Source organism: Salvelinus sp. IW2-2015, unplaced genomic scaffold, assembly GCF_002910315.2.
Source record: "Salvelinus sp. IW2-2015 unplaced genomic scaffold, ASM291031v2 Un_scaffold1265, whole genome shotgun sequence".
Lineage (NCBI taxonomy): Eukaryota > Metazoa > Chordata > Actinopteri > Salmoniformes > Salmonidae > Salvelinus > Salvelinus sp. IW2-2015.
Genome location: NW_019942807.1, coordinates 132,463 through 149,553, shown reverse-complemented (window position 1 = coordinate 149,553; position 17,091 = coordinate 132,463). Strand labels below are relative to the sequence as shown.

The 17,091-nt window shown below is 41.1% G+C and overlaps 3 protein-coding genes across 7 annotated transcripts; 1 reads left to right on the top strand and 2 right to left on the bottom strand.

The window, feature by feature from the left end:
* Window positions 1-1,051: 1,051 nt before the first annotated feature.
* On the top strand, window positions 1,052-3,805 carry LOC112070232 (putative fibroblast growth factor 1). 2 transcript variants are annotated; one of them, XM_024137658.2, is made up of 3 exons: window positions 1,052-1,358; window positions 2,223-2,326; window positions 2,923-3,805. In XM_024137658.2, exons 1-3 carry the CDS (start codon window positions 1,211-1,213, stop codon window positions 3,121-3,123), a joined length of 453 nt encoding a protein of 150 aa, XP_023993426.1. In that variant the 5' UTR covers window positions 1,052-1,210; the 3' UTR covers window positions 3,124-3,805. The 2 variants fall into 2 exon arrangements, with proteins under 2 accessions (XP_023993426.1, XP_023993425.1); XM_024137657.2 differs by having other exon boundaries at window positions 1,056-1,385.
* A 143-nt stretch (window positions 3,806-3,948) lies between these two features.
* Window positions 3,949-12,305, bottom strand: LOC112070231 (NEDD4 family-interacting protein 1-like). The gene is made up of 8 exons (XM_024137655.2): window positions 12,131-12,305; window positions 7,112-7,217; window positions 6,720-6,859; window positions 6,471-6,540; window positions 6,046-6,170; window positions 5,837-5,903; window positions 5,626-5,734; window positions 3,949-5,363 (listed from the first exon to the last, which is right to left on the bottom strand). Exons 1-7 carry the CDS (start codon window positions 12,164-12,166, stop codon window positions 5,628-5,630), a joined length of 651 nt encoding a protein of 216 aa, XP_023993423.1. The 5' UTR covers window positions 12,167-12,305; the 3' UTR covers window positions 3,949-5,363; window positions 5,626-5,627.
* Window positions 12,306-12,523: 218 nt separating this feature from the next.
* Window positions 12,524-16,452, bottom strand: LOC112070230 (glucosamine-6-phosphate isomerase 1). Of its 4 annotated transcripts, none has more exons than XM_024137653.2 (7): window positions 16,348-16,452; window positions 15,849-15,976; window positions 15,603-15,704; window positions 15,300-15,482; window positions 13,415-13,599; window positions 12,976-13,150; window positions 12,524-12,755 (listed from the first exon to the last, which is right to left on the bottom strand). In XM_024137653.2, the coding sequence occupies exons 1-7, from the start codon at window positions 16,404-16,406 to the stop codon at window positions 12,706-12,708; spliced, it is 882 nt and encodes a 293-aa protein (XP_023993421.1). In that variant the 5' UTR covers window positions 16,407-16,452; the 3' UTR covers window positions 12,524-12,705. The 4 variants fall into 4 exon arrangements, with proteins under 4 accessions (XP_023993421.1, XP_023993422.1, XP_070294987.1 ...); XM_024137654.2 differs by having other exon boundaries at window positions 15,849-15,988; window positions 16,348-16,439; XM_070438886.1 differs by lacking the exon at window positions 16,348-16,452 and adding an exon at window positions 16,145-16,163 and having other exon boundaries at window positions 15,849-15,988.
* Between the last annotated feature and the right edge of the window lie 639 nt (window positions 16,453-17,091).

Genomic DNA, 17,091 nt, shown 5'->3' with positions numbered 1-17,091 from the left:
TTTGGTTTGTAACATTTTATTATTCTTTAACCTTTATTTAACTAGACAAGTCAGTTAAGAGCAAGTTCTTATTTACAATGACGGCCTACACCGGCCAAACCCGGACAACACTGGGCCAATTGTGCGTCGCCCTATGGGACTCCCAATCACGGCCGGTTGTGATACAGCCTGGATTTGAACCAGGGTGTCTGTAGTGACGCCTTAGACCGCAGCACCACTCGGGAGCCCAAGGACTAGATCAAATGATTTCCTTGGCTGCCAGGAGACCTATTCTAGTTAATGGAAATGGACTTTGAATGTCTTGGCACTGAAAGAAGCTCCTACACCAAACTCCACTTTCATGTCAGTCTAATATTGCTACTGCTAGTCTCTTGGTCTCAGCATTTCAACACATCATTTCTATGACCACACTTGATGCCCCAAAGCCAGTGATAATGTTGGGAGAAAATAGCTTGTTGTTCCTTATTGAGGCCCCATAGGCTGATCCCAGATATGTTTGTACTGTTTGGCCAACTCCTATGGTTGTGTGCATACCAAACATTTTTCCATGGCAAGATGGCACAAACAGATCTTGGACCAGGCTACAAGGCTGTAGCTCTGCCAGATTACAGATCTTGGACCTAGCTATAAGGCTGTAGCCCCTACACCAGATTCCCGATGGTCTATATATAGATGGTCTCAACCTGCTCCACTGCAGCCCTGTCGATGCGAATAGTGGCGTGCTCGGTCCTCTTTTTCCTGTAGTCCACAATCATCTCCTTTGTCTTGAGAGATCATAATGAATAACATCATAGGGACAGAAGGGACCTGATCCAAGATCAGCACTCTTATGCTTCATGAGTAGTTTACAGGGCCTGGTCCAAGATCACAGGAACTGCCAGCAGGTGTATGTGAAACAGGTGTCACTGTTGTATCCTAATAGTGTGTTTCTAATTTTAATCCTCCACATCCTGGGTACGAAAAAATGTAGGCTATGTACGCGCCCTCTTTGGTAGTCAGTGCTCTGCTCCCCCGCGACCAAAACGCGCGTGACCACAGATCATTGTTGCTTCTACGGGTGACTATAAAGTCCAAACAAGTTCCTGTTTGCCATCAAACGGCGATTTTACTAAGGAGTTGTTTTCGTTCTTGCCGCAGAGCGCGCATCAGGTGGTTATTCTCAGGTGGTCTTGACCCACCGTCGCTATTTTAATTTAGAGCTTATCCAAAAATGACGGATGCAGAAATAACGTTTTTACCGGTGGGGCAGGATAATGAGCGATTCGGAAGTAACCTGCTCGACAATAAAAAGCTGACCCGCCTATACTGCATGAATGGCGGACATCATCTGCAGATTCTCCCGGATGGGACCGTGGAAGGCAAGAGGGACGAGAATGACATTCACAGTAAAAACAGAAATACTATAATATTTCAGTGGATTTTGTTTATCAAATGAACAAAAATACTACTGTATGTAAATAATACAAACATCTGTTATTAATTGGGCTATTATTTAGTTTATTGAACTGTTCATCCAATCAAGAGGTTTGTATTTATCTGCATAATTAACTTTATATTCAACTGTAATACATTTAGGTTGATGTATGCTCTAATTGTTTGCAAAAGTTCACAATCGACCTAAAATAATGGACATTTCCAGGCTGTTAAACTTCAGTAAGATAATCATCAGTCTCCCACACTGTAATTTCCCATAATAATTGTATGGTTCAATATCAAGGACAGTGTCATGATCGGAATGTGTGGGATATATTTAGACTGTAACAACACAGCTGTTTATGCGCTGTCTGAAAATATGCTGACAGAGATCTTCACTTCAGAAATACTCATGCAGATTTGCAGACAATGTTATTAGTAATCTGTTACAGTTATTAAACGCTTCCAGTTGGATAGCATCTAGCATTCATACTGAGGCTATTGAGATGATCGTTTTCTCAAAGCAAAGTCTCTGAATGTTGCATAATGACATGATAACCAAACCGCGACAACAACAAAGGTAGCTAACCCCCGTGTTTGAAATAGTAACCAAATTCCAGCATGCTTGTCTATGTCACTTTATTTCGGTGTGTCCTTCTAGTTTGTGTCTATTTGTTATCGTGTGKAATTTTAGTTTTAAGCATGGTTGGAATGCTTGTCTTGAACTTATTTTGTTAGTTTGTCCTCCTGTGTGTGGGGGCTCTGTCTTTGTCAATCTGACGTTGCCTTGTACCCTTTCCTTGCCTTAGCGGTCCTGAGGGTGAAATCTGTGGACCACGGTGTGGTTGTCATCCAGGGGACAGAGGCAGGACGCTACTTGGCCATGAGCAGTGAAGGAAAGCTATACAGTTCAGTGAGTATTAAACTGCCTGTAGGACTACATTGTCATGGTGACCTCTTCACCCTCCCTAACTAACCTGGCCATAAAAGTCACAGAAACGGTGCTGTTTTTTTTAACATTGGTGTCAACACATTCATTTAGGATAGTGATATGAGACATTTACAATTATTATCGTTCAAATAATTATTTTACATCATTCAAACTGTTTAGGACTATAGCCTTTAGACTATAGACCTATAGCCTTTTAAAATGTAACCTTTATTTAACTAGGCAAATCAGTTAAGAACAAATTCTTATTTACAATGACGGCCTACCCCGGCCAAACCCAGATGATGCTGGGCCAATTGTGCGCCGCCCTATGGGACTCCCAATCACAGCCAGATGTGATATAGCCTGGATTCAAACCAGGGACTGTGGTGACGCCTCTTACACTGAGATGCAGTGCCTTAGACCACTGCACCACTCGGGAGCCCACCCCCAGAACCTTACCAATCTGTTTTGGATTACCTATAGCCTTTGACCACCCACGGGTAATCTAATCAACGATCAGCATATGTTTGTGATGACTAAGTATTCTGCTTATCTGGCTTTCTGTCTCTCCCATATAGTCCATAGTAACTGATCAGTGTTATTTCCTGGAGAAGATTGAGGTGAACCACTACAACACCTACCAGGCCCAGAAGTACCAAGACAGGAGTTGGTACGTGGGACTGAAGAAGAACGGGAAACCCAAACTAGGCTCCAGAACCCACATAGGGCAGAAGGCCATCTTCTTCTTGCCACGGCGGTTGGAGGGCACAGGGGAGTGAAGGGTGTAAGGCCAGGGGTGCATCTGAAATGGCCAAAAGTAGTGCACTATATTGGGAATAGGGTGCCATTTTAGACACATCCATTCCAAGGTGCTCAGTGGGAAATTGCAGACAAACAGACAGGCTAATCAAACAGTATTTTAAATGTAAACTAGTACTGAAGCTTGAGTTGTAGGTTATAACAGCAGTTATGCTTTCGCCGACCTGTTATAGATGCTGTCATCTGTATAAACTATTATAGCTATATGATGGAAATCTGACTGGTAGAATCATGCTAAAACTTGACCAAATTAAGCATTCCACTCCACACTATAACTGCAATCTACTTTATGCTGCTAACTAGACATCTAGAATGTATATCTTTGTTGATGACAATGCCCACTGTGGTCCTCTGTAGCTCAGTTGGTAGAGCACAGCGTTTGCAACGCCAGGATAGTGGGTTTGATTCCTGGGACTGACTCCTGGGACCAGCCGTACTTAAAATGTATGCACACATTACTGTCATTCGCTTTAGATAAGTGTCTGCTAAATGGCATATATTTAAATGTAATATTGAATCATGACAACACTAATGATATGTAGCCTATATATGGAAATGATATGAGTAGTGTCTCTCACCAGCCAATTGTTATAGAAAGCTGATGGAAAATATATCACATACTGTACATTCAAAAACCATTTTTTTAAAACCTATGGGAACTGTAGCAGTTGGTGTCGAGTCATTGTGTCTTTCAACCACAAGGTGTCAGTGCTGCACAACATTTTACAATAAGCCTTAAAATCTCTGGCAAAGCCTGCACACAAAACATGGAACAGAGATCAATCTCGCTTTTGAAAGTGACATTTATTAGACATGAAGCTTTTTACAGTTTAAAACATAATATCTCATAACAATAAAATCCCAAGGATGCAGCTGTACTATTTCACACAGAGATCAGAGAAATGTGTGTCTAGGACTGGGTTTGGATCGTAGCTCTGCTGTACCATTCCACATTTAGGGCTAAGCAAGAAATCTAAACAACTGGTTTAAAACAGACTGGCAGGCAAACAGGGTGATCCAACAGAGCATGTTTGAGATCATTTACAGTTAACAATATGCCAACAATTGCCTAAAGAGAAAGATCGACAAGTAGAGTATAATTGCTCGTCTTCTTACTAAATCTAATTAGTACGGTCATAGACCAGTTATAAATTGCCATATCACCCTTACGACAAGTAATAAAGCGCCATTTCACCCTTAAGAAAGCTCTATACTCACTGAATAACTACAGGTACTACCATTTGGTCGTTTATTGTTAATTTCATTGGGAGGAACTCCCTGGCGTTTTATTAGTAAGTTTCTAAAAAGTGCACCTGCTTGCATTCTCTGATAGCATCATAGTTTTTCCATACGTAATGTTTTTGTTTTCTCTACACAAAACTGTATGACTTGTACAACAAAAACACTTTGGACAAAATCTTTACCTTAAGATGTGCACATACGATACCTTACGGTTGAGGTAGGTGCGCGTATAAAAAGGTAGGATTCTGTATTATAGGAATAATTCATGATGACAAATTTTAGCAAAGACCTCTGCCCTCTACTGGCTAGAAATAAGGGCAACGCTTCATATGAAGCCAACAGGTATAGTGCATTATTACTTGTTATAAGCATGTATAAAACGTCAATGTTTTATTACAAACTCAGAAATTGTAATACCATATGTGACTATTTTTTCTTCTTCTCCATCTCATGATTACTATGAGCTGGTGACTACTATGAACATAAAGGTGTTACAAGTGCTTATGACAAGTCTTATAATGCATTACGACTGCATCGTAATGCATTACACCTGTGGGCTTTCAATAAAGTATTAGTGAAATAAGACTGATCCCTTGAGGTGCAGATGCATGCTAGAACACTACCATCAAATGATATAAGGCATTACACAAACATTACAGACTGAAAAATGTAAAATAGCACTTAACATTCGCCACTAATGAGTACATACTATCATTATCCATTAATTAAGTTTTTCAAATAAAATAAAACAATTGATGTATTTAATTCCTGAATGTTACAAGAGTTGTATTCATCAAGATTGTGTTGTTTTTTTCCCATCCTGCCGTGTCGTGATGGTTATCTGAGTAGTTTGGTTTTAGACTTCTGCAGTTTTGTTGCTGTTTGTCAGTATGATGCTTTTCAAACATCCAGGATTCTCGATCCAGATTCAGGGACGTTTTGTTGATTCAAAAACCGGCTGTGAAGAGTAAACAGGAGATACGTTAACGGAGGAGATCAGTATCTCTGTAGGAGAACAGGTGCTTTACTACAGACCATGTTTGTTTATGGTATATTTACATGTAACCAGACTACATTGGAAGGAAACTAGCGAGTGGAGAAAATCTATATGATTTGATAGATTACTAAAACTTCTATTTCTTAATAAAGGACCAGGCTTATGATTTGATAAGGTCGTATTCTGCTGTAACACAGGAATGTTGTGTGAATTAGGGCCTCACCTTCAGTAGATGAACAGGACTCTCGTTCGAGGAAGTGTGGCGTAAGTAGGATCGGCCATTTTGCGAACCCGGGAGTAGTTGACGAACCCTCTGACGAACAGCATGAAGCCTGGAGAGTCACAAAAAAGACAACAGCATCCGTTTCATGATCATCTTTCACACATTTCATACACATTCATTCAAATAGAGCTCAGACTTAAGCTCCACTTACCCAAAGCCAGGAACACCCACCACAGCCAGTACTGCCCATCAAAGTAGCCAGGGAAGTAGGTGGAAAACTGGAACGTTCAAAAGATAGTAACATAACATTAGGGGACCACAATAGCATTCCAAAGTATTTAGGGCTGGAACAAAAGCCTGAACTCCCCTTAGTACTCCAGGACCAGTGTTGTAAAGAACAACGAGGTGTGTTGATCTTACCCGGACTATGAGAACCCATTTGATGAGAGACAGGCCAAACCCAGAGATGGCGCCGTAGCGACCGGCTGCAGAAGTGGTCAGACAGAAGGACAGGAAAAAACCAATCCAGTTGAACAGGAATGCCACTGGAGAGAAGAGAGGACAATCAATCAATTAACCAATCAATCATAGACCACTAATAAGAAGAGGCTCATCAGTTAACATGCTTGTCGTTCACCACACATAGACCATGATGCTTTGTGAAAGATTATACAACAGCTTTTCTAATTGCACAAAATTCCACTTTATGAACCGGTTGGACAAGTCCCTGGCTTGGCTTAATGTCGTTGCTTTGTTTAGTGTACCCATGAACCCACGAGATGCAGACAGACATTGTCTGTCCATAACAACAACTACACTGTACAGGAAACAGAGAGAAGACTTACTGAAGAAGGTGAGCATAAAGATGCCATCATTCCCTATGCGCAGCTGGTCAGCATCGTCAAAGTCATCCTCCTGAAGGGAGAAAAAGGAAATGTACATTTTGGTCGTCAGACATCTTCCAATGATGATGATCAAAATGTGTTTATTTAGGATGGAGGCTCTCACAATGATAAATACTAGTGAATCTGGAGAGTTATCAATGCCTGAACAATGAATGAATGAATACCGCTGTGAAAGGAGGACAGACATACCACAACCCTGCCAGGGACCAGAGGGACGCCGGTCTCCGCTTTGGTCCTCTCTGCTTCATCATAGGAGGGCAGTGTGGTAGCCACGTTGTAGGACGGGGGGTTGGGGAACCTGCCTGCATCCTCCTTGTAGTCAAAGAACGCTGCAGGGGAAATGGAAAGGTGTAGAAAACGTGACGTAGCACATTACTGTTGGCTAGTAGCAAGGTGAATGTTGGGAGCTCACTGAAACACCACAGTTTACACTGTAGCCTTTTCTTTTGAGCACTAGAATAACTATATTACAATATTAAATTCCTGACTTGCATATGAAACCGTCCTCAACCCCATATGAGATGAGTCAATATATTGCCAGTTACTGTGTGTAGTGCTATGGATGGACAGAGGCCAATTACCTGCGTTGGCAGCTGAGATGCTGCTGTAGGGGGGAGGTGCATCCAGGACAGCTGCTGGCTCCTCCTGAGGGGGTTGGGCTGCTGCTGGCTCCTCCTCATTCACCAGCTGGATACAACACACACACACACAGTGGGATGATGCACTATTCTGGCCGTCAGACTAATTGACTGGCAACACCCAATCAGTGACATGACAGGAACCGTTGATACCTGAGGCGTATACTCAATGCAGGATCAATGAGTTAGCCAGCTAACTTTGATAATTAACTAGAAATAACTACAGGTGCCTACATACAGAGCCTTCAGAAAGTATTCAAACTCCTTGACTTTTTACACACTTTTTTTGTGTTACAGCCTGAATTTACAATTGATTAAATTTAGATTTTGTGTCACTAGCCTACACACAATACCCCATAATGTCAAAGTGGAATGATATTTTCCCAATGAATAAAAAATGAAAGGCTGAAATGTCTTCAGTCAATAAATATTCAACCCCTGTGTGTATGGCCTAAATAAATTCATTAGTAAACATAATGAGTAGCATGGTCGCACTGTGTGTTTAACATGATTAGGGTTGCAAAGGGTCGGAAACTTCCGGTACATTTCCAGAATTTCCCATGGGAAGTTAAGCCTTGGAATTTGGGGAATTTTGCTTAAATTTATCCAAAAAAGGTTAGCTTATAACAGTGAACCTTTTTTGTGGGATACACATAAGGCAATTCTAGGTCTTGTTGCATATTTTGGTTAAACTATCCCCAATTCAATGGAATTGCAACCTCCTGCATTCTTCCATCACATGTACAGCTGATTCTCAAGATCTTGCACACTAATGAGATGCTATTGAGCCCACACTACTACACTGTCTGAGCCAAGGACTACATGCTTTCTGGTAAGTTTTGATTACAATACTGGGTGGGGTGAATATATTTTATATGACATACATGATGTTTTGTTAACTAGTAAATAGTAGCTACAACAAAATGTTAAATAATTTCTAAGCTGTTTAATCTAACTGCTTAACTATTTATCTGTACATGGAATTGTATTTTTATTTATTTTTTACCATTCTTTTTCTAATCCTGACAGGAAAATGCCACAGGCACTATCTGATATGTGGAGACATTTCAATGCAGCTAATATAGAAGGAAAAGCTGTATACATTTGCAAATACTGTGCAAATCATATGTGAAGAATGCAACAAAGATGCATAATATCTGGCCAAGTGCATAAAGTTCCCTCAGCGCTCACAACAAGCAACCTCTGACAAAAGTCCCTCTACTTCTATTTGAGGTGAAAATGATGAATCAGACACCTTATCAATAGCTCATGGTGCTCCTGGAATCAGAAGTTTTTTTGACTCAATGGAGGAACGTAGTCTGATCAATGCTGATGAATGTCTTGTTCGAGCTGTGTATGCAACTGGTTCACCTCTGATGCTCACAGGCAATGTGTATTGGAAGATATTTCTGAATGTTCTTCGCCCAGCATACACCCCTCCAACCAGACATGTTTTATCTACTAATTTGCTGTTTGCTGGATGCAGAGTTCAACAGAGTTCAAGTGAAGGTCAAACAAATCATAGCGACAGCAGACTGTTTTGCAATCATCTCTGAGGTATGGTCGAATGTTTGTGAGCAAGGAATAATTAACTACATCATCTCCACCCCTCAACCGGTATTCTAAAAGAACACAGACAAGAGACAGAGACACCAGTCTCTACATTGCAGATGAGCTGAAGGCAGCCATCAATGACCTTGGACCACAGAAGGTATATGCACTGGTGACAGACAATGCTGCGAACATGAAGGCTGCTTGGTCTAAAGTGGAGGAGTCCTACCCTCACATCACACCCATTGGCTGTGCTGCTCATGCATTGAATATGCTCCTCAAGGACATCATGGCACTGAAAACAATGGATACGCTCTACAAGAGCCAAGGAAATGGTTAGGTATATGAAGGGTCATCAGCAGCAATCTACCTCACCAAGCAAAGTGAGGAGAATAAGAGCACCACATTGAAGCTTCCCAGCAACACCCGTTGGGGTGGTGTTGTCATCATGTTTGACAGTCTCCTGGAGGGGAAGGAGTCTCTCCAAGAAATGGCCATATCACAGTCTGTCGATATGGACAGCCCCATCAAGAGGATCCTCCTGGATGATGTATTTTGGGAGAGTGGTAAGCAGCCTGAAACTCCTGAAACCTATAGCAGTAGCCATTGCACGGATTGAGGGAGACAATGCCATCCTGTCTGATGTTCAGACTCTGCTTGCAGATGTAAGAGAACAAATCTGTACTGCCCTGCCCACCTCACTGTGGCTCCAAGCAGAGGAAACTGCAGTTCTGAAATACATCAAAAATTGTGAAGACTTCTGCCTGAAGCCCATACACGCCCCAGCGTACATGTTGGACCCCAAATATGCTGGCAAGAACATCCTGTCTGGTGCAGAGATCAACAAGGCCTATGGTGTCATCACTACAGTGTCTCGCCACCTTGGCCTGGATGAGGGCAAGGTTCTTGGCAGTCTGGCGAAGTACATTTCCAAGCAAGGGCTTTGGGATGGAGATGCAATATGGCAGTCGTGCCAACATATCTCATCAGCCACCTGGTGGCAGGGACTTTGTGGATCTGAGGCTCTTTCCCCTGTTGCCTCCATCCACCAAATCCCATCAACATCAGCCACCTCAGAGTGCAACTGGTCCTTGTATGGAACACACACACCAAAGCACGCAACAGGCTGACCATTACAAGGGTTGAAAAATTGTTGGCCATCGGGAAAATTTGAGGGTTTTTGAGCCTGACAAGCCATCCTCAACAAGGTTGGAAAGTGACAGTGAAGATGAGGTGGACATTGAGGAGGTCCAGGGAGAAGACATGGAAGCCTGAGGGGAAGACAACCAAAGCTTTAGTTTCTAGACTATCATTTTGAAAACGTTTTTGGGAGATGCGATGGATCATTGGGGATCATTCAATATTCCCTTTCTTTTATTGTTCAGTGAAATCATCCCATGTGAAGAGTCAACTAATTTAACTCAAGTTCAATTCGTAACTGAAAATCTTTTTTTTCTTTCTATTGGAATAATTTAATAATTTGCAATTATGTCTACTTATGATAAGGTAAAAGGTTTATGTTTCTGTCTCCATATGATATGGAAAGTATATCCAATGCAAAAAAACATCTACATTTAAATGGTATTAATATTAATTTACATATATTTCTGTTAATTCCCACAAAGTTTCTACCTCTGAATATTCCGCAAAATGTGCAACCCGTAACATGATATTTGAAGGACTACCTCATTTCTGTGCCCCACACATACAATTATCTTTAGGGTCCCTTATTCGAGCAGTGAATTTCAAACACAGATTCAACCACAAAGACCAGGGAGGTTTTCCAATGCCTCGCAAAGAAGGGTACCTATTGGTAAATGGTTAAAAACAAAAACATTTTTAAAAAACCGGCATTGAATATTCCTTTGAGCATGGTGACGTTATTAATTACACTTTGGATGGTGTATCAATACACCCAGTCATTAAAGGTACAGGCGTCTTTCCTAACTCAGTTGCCGGACAGGAAGGAAACCATGAGGCCAATGGTGACTTTAAAACAGTTACAGAGTTTGATGGCTGTGATAGGAGAAAACTCAGGATGGATCAACATTGTAGTTACTCTACAATACTTACCTAATTGACAGAGTGAAAAGAAAGCCTGTACATAAACAATATTCTAAAACATGCCTCCTGTTTGCAATAAGGCACTAAAGTAGGCTAAATCTAGAGAAAAAAAAAAGGCAAAGATATTCATTTTATGTCCTGAAAACAAAGCATTATGTTTGGGGCAAATCCAACAACACATCACTGAGTACCACTTCATATTTTCAAGCATGGTGGTGGCTGCATCATGTTATGGGTATGCTTGTCATCAGCAAGAACTAGAGGTTTTTTTTAATGATAAAAAGAAACAGAATAGAGCTAAGCAAAGTCCTAGAGGAAAACCTGTTTCATTCTGCTTTCCAACAAACCCTGGGAGACAAATACACTTTTCAGTAGGACAATAACCTAAAACACAAGGCCAAATATACACTGGAGTTGCTTAACATGACAACATTGAATGTTACCAAGTGGCCTATTTACAGTTTTGACTTTGACAGTTTTGAATATGCTAGTAAATCTATGGCAAGACTTGAAAATGGCTGTCTAGCAAAGATCAAGAACCAATTTGAGCTTGAAGAATTAAAAAGATTATAATGGTCAAATATTGTACAATCCAGATGTGGAAAGGTCTTAGGGACTTACCTAGAAAGACTTAAAGCTTTTTTACAAAAGTTCAAGTATTTTGTGTAGATCATTGACAACAAAATGTGGAAAAAATTAAGGGGTGTGAATACTTTCTGAAGGCACTGGATACGTTTTTGGTTGTTGAATCAATTAGACCATGACCATTTCAAGCTTGTCTCGAGACAATCTTATTTCAGAATATTTAGGCGAGTTAGCTGGCTAACTAATTGATCCTGCTTTGTGGTATACCTCTATGGCATTAGTCGCAGATTGGTTGTCGACACCTATCAATGAATGTAGGCCTGCTAGTAGCGTGTTCTTGTGCAATCTTGATAGATTTTAATATCACTACTATGATTATGGTTGGTAACTAGCTAGGTATCTAGGTAGCTAAGTACCTACCAGTATCTAGTTTATGTTAGCGGCAACAACATTTTCCACGGATTAGCCTTTCAATGGCCTATTAGGGTGGGACATGTCAACAGTTAGGTCGTCATAACAAATGGGCCTGTGGCCCGTCCCCTGTAGTTAGTTAGCTAAATGAGTTATACTAACTAACTACACTTAACCACCATAAACGAGCGAACGTGTTAACCGTAAGTGTCAAGTAAAATTTTGAAGACACAATGAGCTACAACGTTAGCAAAACTGGGCCCAAAGTCATAACGACGTTTCGTTTTCCAATGCTGGCTAGTTTAGCCGTTAGCGAATTTTATTGGTTAATAAAATAAAAAATAAACTTACCTCCTGATATCTAACGTTGCTGATTTGCTCGGCCATCCTGGATGGACGTTGAGTGTTTGAAAACGATCACTTGTTTGGCAAACTGTGAGCTGAATATAATATTGATACGCTAAGATTGAAACTAGCACAGCTCCGCCATCTCCCCTTCCTTCCAAGTCTGGTGTGTTGTTCCTCCCCTTGCACTGTCATGTGACCCAGTCGAACTGTCAGGATAATGAAAACACTACGTACCTAGCTATAACGTAACGAATATATAACAAATACAGATTCATTCTCAAAGTTATTTTATTAGAATAACACATTGAAATACATTCAAAGTCAAGTTTGTATCAAATTTAACAATGTAGCTAAGAAACCTGTTTTTATCGAAGATAAATGTATTACATAATCAATGTACCGGTAGCATACTACAAGTAGGCATACTATTATTTTACATAAAATGTAACTTTAAGTAAAATACAGTACAACACACACAATTGATCCTCCACCCTTGGTCACTGTCATATCCCGGAGGGTCCGGCATCAGTTATCCTGGTTATTGCAGGTTTCCTGATGTTTTTTGCAACGCCCTTGTCTTACTTGGGAGGCAGTGGATCCACCAACTTGTTGTGCACATGCATCATCCCTGTAGGAGAAATAACAATAGTTTAAGTGAGTTAGATTTCCACTTCATTCACAATTCTGTTTTTATTGAAGAAAATAATGTATTCCTCCCGGGCCAATAATAAAACAAAACACACTGAATTTGAAAACTGATGAAGCACTTGTTCATAAGCCATGCAAGCAGCACAGTCATGGAATGAACTGTGAGTGCAAAGTCCTTTAGTAAGTAAGTAGACCCTCACCTTGGAAGTACTTGACAGTTTTAACCCTCAGTTCCAGGGTAGCATCCTCGTCACACACAAACACAGTCTGAGGGTGCTGCTGAAAGGCCGACACCGTCCACATGTGGTTCACCCCTTCCTCTATGGCCTTGTAAAGGGCAAACGCTTTGTGTGCTCCCGTGATTAGAATCATGACCTGGAGACATTACGGAGATAATGTGTGATTATCATCATCATCATCATCCTATAAACTGTTATTACATTGTTATAGACTAGTATTACATTGTTAGAACAAAGCAGCAGTAAATGACATAAGGTAATGTGTGTAACAGCCTCATTATATAATAATTTAATAAGTATAGGAGCTGTAAAGAGACCAGTTGTCCATGAAAAATAAGTTACAAGAGAAGACAGACCAGAAACATAAAGCAGAGACAGACATCTTGAAATCATCTCTAACCTCTCTGGCATCCATGACAGTGGCCACTCCCACAGTCAGAGCCATGGTGGGTACTTTAGACAGATCTCCCTCAAAGAAGCGTGCGTTGGCCAGGATGGTGTCCTGAGCCAGGGTCTTCACTCTGGTCCTGGACAATAGACTGGAGCCTGGCTCGTTGAAGGCAATGTGGCCATCCGGTCCAATACCTAAACAGTTACATTTGTTGGATTTTGGTATTGATGTTTCAAAGTCTGTTGTTTTCTTAACTGGTTTGTGCTTGTGGTGTGTATTTTCTTCAATTATGTCATTGAAATACATAAGGGCCATAAAGGGTCTGAATACATAAGTATTTAGACAACTTTACTCAGTAATTTGTTGAAGCATCTTTGACAGTGATTATAGCCTCGAGTCTTCTTGGATATGACGCTACAAGCTTGGCACACCTGAATTTGGGGAGTTTCTCCCATTCTTCTCTGCAGATCCTCTCAAGCTCTGTCAGATTGGATGGGGAGCATCCAATCACAGCTATTTTCAGGTCTCTCCAGAGACGTTCGATCGGGTTCAAGTCCAGTCTGAGGTCCTGAGTGCACTGGAGCAGGTTGTCATCAAGGATCGCTCTGTACTTTGCTCCGTTCATCTTTCCCTCGAACCTGACTGGTCTCCCAGTCCCCGCCGCTGAAAAACATCCCCTCAGCATGATGCTGCCACCCCCGTGCTTCACCGTAAGGATGGTGCCAGGTTTCCTCCAGATATGACGCTTGGCATTCAGGCCAAAGAGTTCAATCCTGGTTTCATCAGACCAGAGAATCTTGTTTTTCATGGTCTGAGAGTCTTTAGGTGCCTTTTGGCAAATTCCAAGCAGGCTGTCATGTGCCTTTTACTGAGGAGTGGCTTCCGTCTGGCCACTCTACCATAAAGGCCTGAGTACTGCAGAGATGGTTGTCCTACTGGAAGGTTCTCCCATCTCCACAGAGGAACTCTGGATCTCTGTCAGAGTGACCATCGGGTTCTTGGTCACCTCCCTGACCAAGGCCCTTCTCCCCCGATTGCTCAGTTTTGCCAGGCAGCCAGCTCTAGGAAGAGTCTTGGTGGTTCCAAACTTCTTCCATTTCAGAATGATGGAGGCCACTTTGTTCGCTGGAACCTTCAATGCTGCAGACATTTTTTGGTCCCCTTCCCCAGATCTATGCCTCAACACAATCCTGTCTCGGAGCTCTAAGGACAATTCCTTCGACCTCGTGGCTTGGTTTTTGCTATGACATGCACTGTGGTACCTTACAGGGCATTTGGAAAGTATTCAGACCCCTTCACCTTTTCCACACTTTGTTACATTACAGATTTATTCTAAAATAGATTGGTTTTTTTACCTCATTAATCTACACACAATAACTCATAATGACAAAGCAAAAAACTTTTTATAAATGTTAGTATGGCTTGGTTTTTGCTATGACATGGACTGTCAACTGTGGGACCTTATATAGACAGGTGTGCCTTTCCAAATCATATCCAATCAATTGATTTTACCACAGGTGGACTCCAATCAAGTTGTAGAAACATCTCAAGGACAATCAATGGAAACAGGATGCATTTGAGCTCAATTTAGAGTCTCATGTCCAAGGGTCAGAATACTTATGTAAATAAGGTATTTTATATATATATATATATATATATACACATTTGCAAGCATTTCTAAAAACCTGTTTTCGATTTGACATTATGGGGTATTGTGTGTAGATTGATGAGAGGGAAAAATGTATTTAATCAATATTAGAATAAGGCTGTACAGTAACAACATTTGGAAAAAGTCAAGGGGCCTGAATACAAGGGGCCTGAATACCGAATGCACTGTATAACAGAGTAAATATAATCAATATACCTAATACCATCGTATCAATATCCTACCTACCTCCAACAAAGAGGTCAATTCCTCCAGCTGCTTTGATCTTCTCCTCAAAGGAATCACACTCCTCTACAAGGTTGGCAGCGTTGCCATCCAGGATATGGGTGTTCTCAGATTTGATGTCAATGTGCTTGAAGAGATTATTCCACATGAAGGAATGGTAGCTCTCTGGGTGATTCCGAGCAATACCTGCATGGTTTTAAAAGCAGTAATCACATTTTTGTATGGCTTCTCATGCTGTGAAGAATGTTGATACTGTATGGTGTAGAAATAGGTGAGATAGAGAAGTATTGTAAAGGTGAAGCGTACCCACATACTCGTCCATGTTGAACGTTTTGACATACTTGAAAGAGATCTCTCCTTTCTTATAAAACTCAATCAGCTTCTTATAGCATCCCAGAGGGGTACCTCCTGGGGTGTACATTGGGGAGAAATATTGTTAAATCAATGTCAATGTCTTTATATAGACACATTTGACGTATGATTATTATGAATGCACCATTGCCTGTACGATGGAAAGGAAGGCGTGCCCTGTAGAATCAACAGATTGCTTACCTGTGGGGAGTCCTAGAATGAAGAATCTGTCTGGTCCAGGGTTGAAGCGAAGGATTTTATTCCTGATGTACTTGGCAGCCCACTCACCAACTTGGTCATAATCATTCAGGATGATCAGCTTCATGGTCCTAAATTACAAGCTTTAAAATCACAGCCAAACTCGGATGGTGAATACTGATGTTATTGTATCAGAAGGAACAGATCTTGAAGCAATATTCGTTCTCCACCAAAACAAGSAGACTTTAGACCCATAAAATGAGGACTTGCAGCCGGAAGACGTACTAAAGTATCCCTACCCGAATTGACGGGAGAAGTAGACCAAATCAAACTACAGTATACTAAAATGCATTGACGGCTCTTTGAATTAACTGCAAATGTTGAATCCACTGTACTAGAAAACGGAATCATGCATATCCAAAATCGGCCGCTGRTGACGGTTGTACTAGCATCTTACTTTGTGCATTAAGTAAATGAAAAACAAACGCATTGATCAACTTACCGCATCCGCCTTTCCCCTTTAAAACACTTTTTTTTTGAGAAAGCAGGAACCTCTGTCATATGACTGACGCAGCTGCAGGCACGAGGAAGAGGCGGGCGGAGTTCTTGCTGAACGCCTCGATTACAGATTGAGGAACGCTGAATGTTAATCGGGATGAATAGGCAAGCCTTCTTTTCAAATTAAATTGTATTGGTCGCMCACATATTTAGCAGAYGCTATTTCGGKTGTAGGGAAACGCTTGCGTTCCTAGCTCCAACAGTGCAGTAAAATCTAACAATTCACAACAATACACWCATCAAAAAGTTAAATTATGGAATTAATATATAAATATTAGGACGAGCAATGTCAGAGTGTCATAGACTAAAATACCGTGGAATAGAATACAGTGTAAACATGGAATGAGTAATAAACATACTGCTTTAAAGTATATAGGGGAGGAGCCTCTAAGGTGCAGGGTTGAGTAACTGGGTGGTAGCCGGCTAATGATAGCCGGAGCCGGTTTTAGATATAATAGTAAACTTACTTAGAATTAAAGTAGCGTATTATACTGAATAACTGCAGTCGTTAATTGACAGATGAGAGACCTTTTTCATTGCATTTATGCATTGGTGACGTTTAAGAAATCAGGGTGAGAAAAAAATAAACATTTCTCTAGATGTCCATACATCGTCCAAATATAGCCCAGGCCGGTAGATGGCGATATTGAGTCGTTTCAGTATCGCCATCTGCCGGCCTTTGGGCTTG

Excerpts from the sequence above, each read along its gene's own strand:
- LOC112070232 (XM_024137657.2), top strand. The coding sequence starts at position 1,211 with ATGACGGATGCAGAAATAACGTTTTTACCGGTGGGGCAGGATAATGAG. Across the intron at positions 1,386-2,222 it reads GGACGAGAATGACATTCACA|CGGTCCTGAGGGTGAAATCT; the intron begins GTAAAAACAGAA and ends TCCTTGCCTTAG. Across the intron at positions 2,327-2,922 it reads AAGGAAAGCTATACAGTTCA|TCCATAGTAACTGATCAGTG; the intron begins GTGAGTATTAAA and ends TCTCCCATATAG.
- LOC112070231 (XM_024137655.2), bottom strand. The coding sequence starts at position 12,166 with ATGGCCGAGCAAATCAGCAACGTTAGATATCAGGAG. Across the intron at positions 6,860-7,111 it reads CATCTCAGCTGCCAACGCAG|CGTTCTTTGACTACAAGGAG; the intron begins GTAATTGGCCTC and ends TTTCCCCTGCAG. Across the intron at positions 5,735-5,836 it reads GTGGGTGTTCCTGGCTTTGG|GCTTCATGCTGTTCGTCAGA; the intron begins GTAAGTGGAGCT and ends GTGACTCTCCAG.
- LOC112070230 (XM_024137653.2), bottom strand. The coding sequence starts at position 16,406 with ATGACAGAGGTTCCTGCTTTCTCAAAAAAAAAGTGTTTTAAAGGGGAA. Across the intron at positions 15,483-15,602 it reads CAACATGGACGAGTATGTGG|GTATTGCTCGGAATCACCCA; the intron begins GTACGCTTCACC and ends AAAACCATGCAG. Across the intron at positions 13,151-13,414 it reads CTGTCATGGATGCCAGAGAG|GTCATGATTCTAATCACGGG; the intron begins GTTAGAGATGAT and ends TAATGTCTCCAG.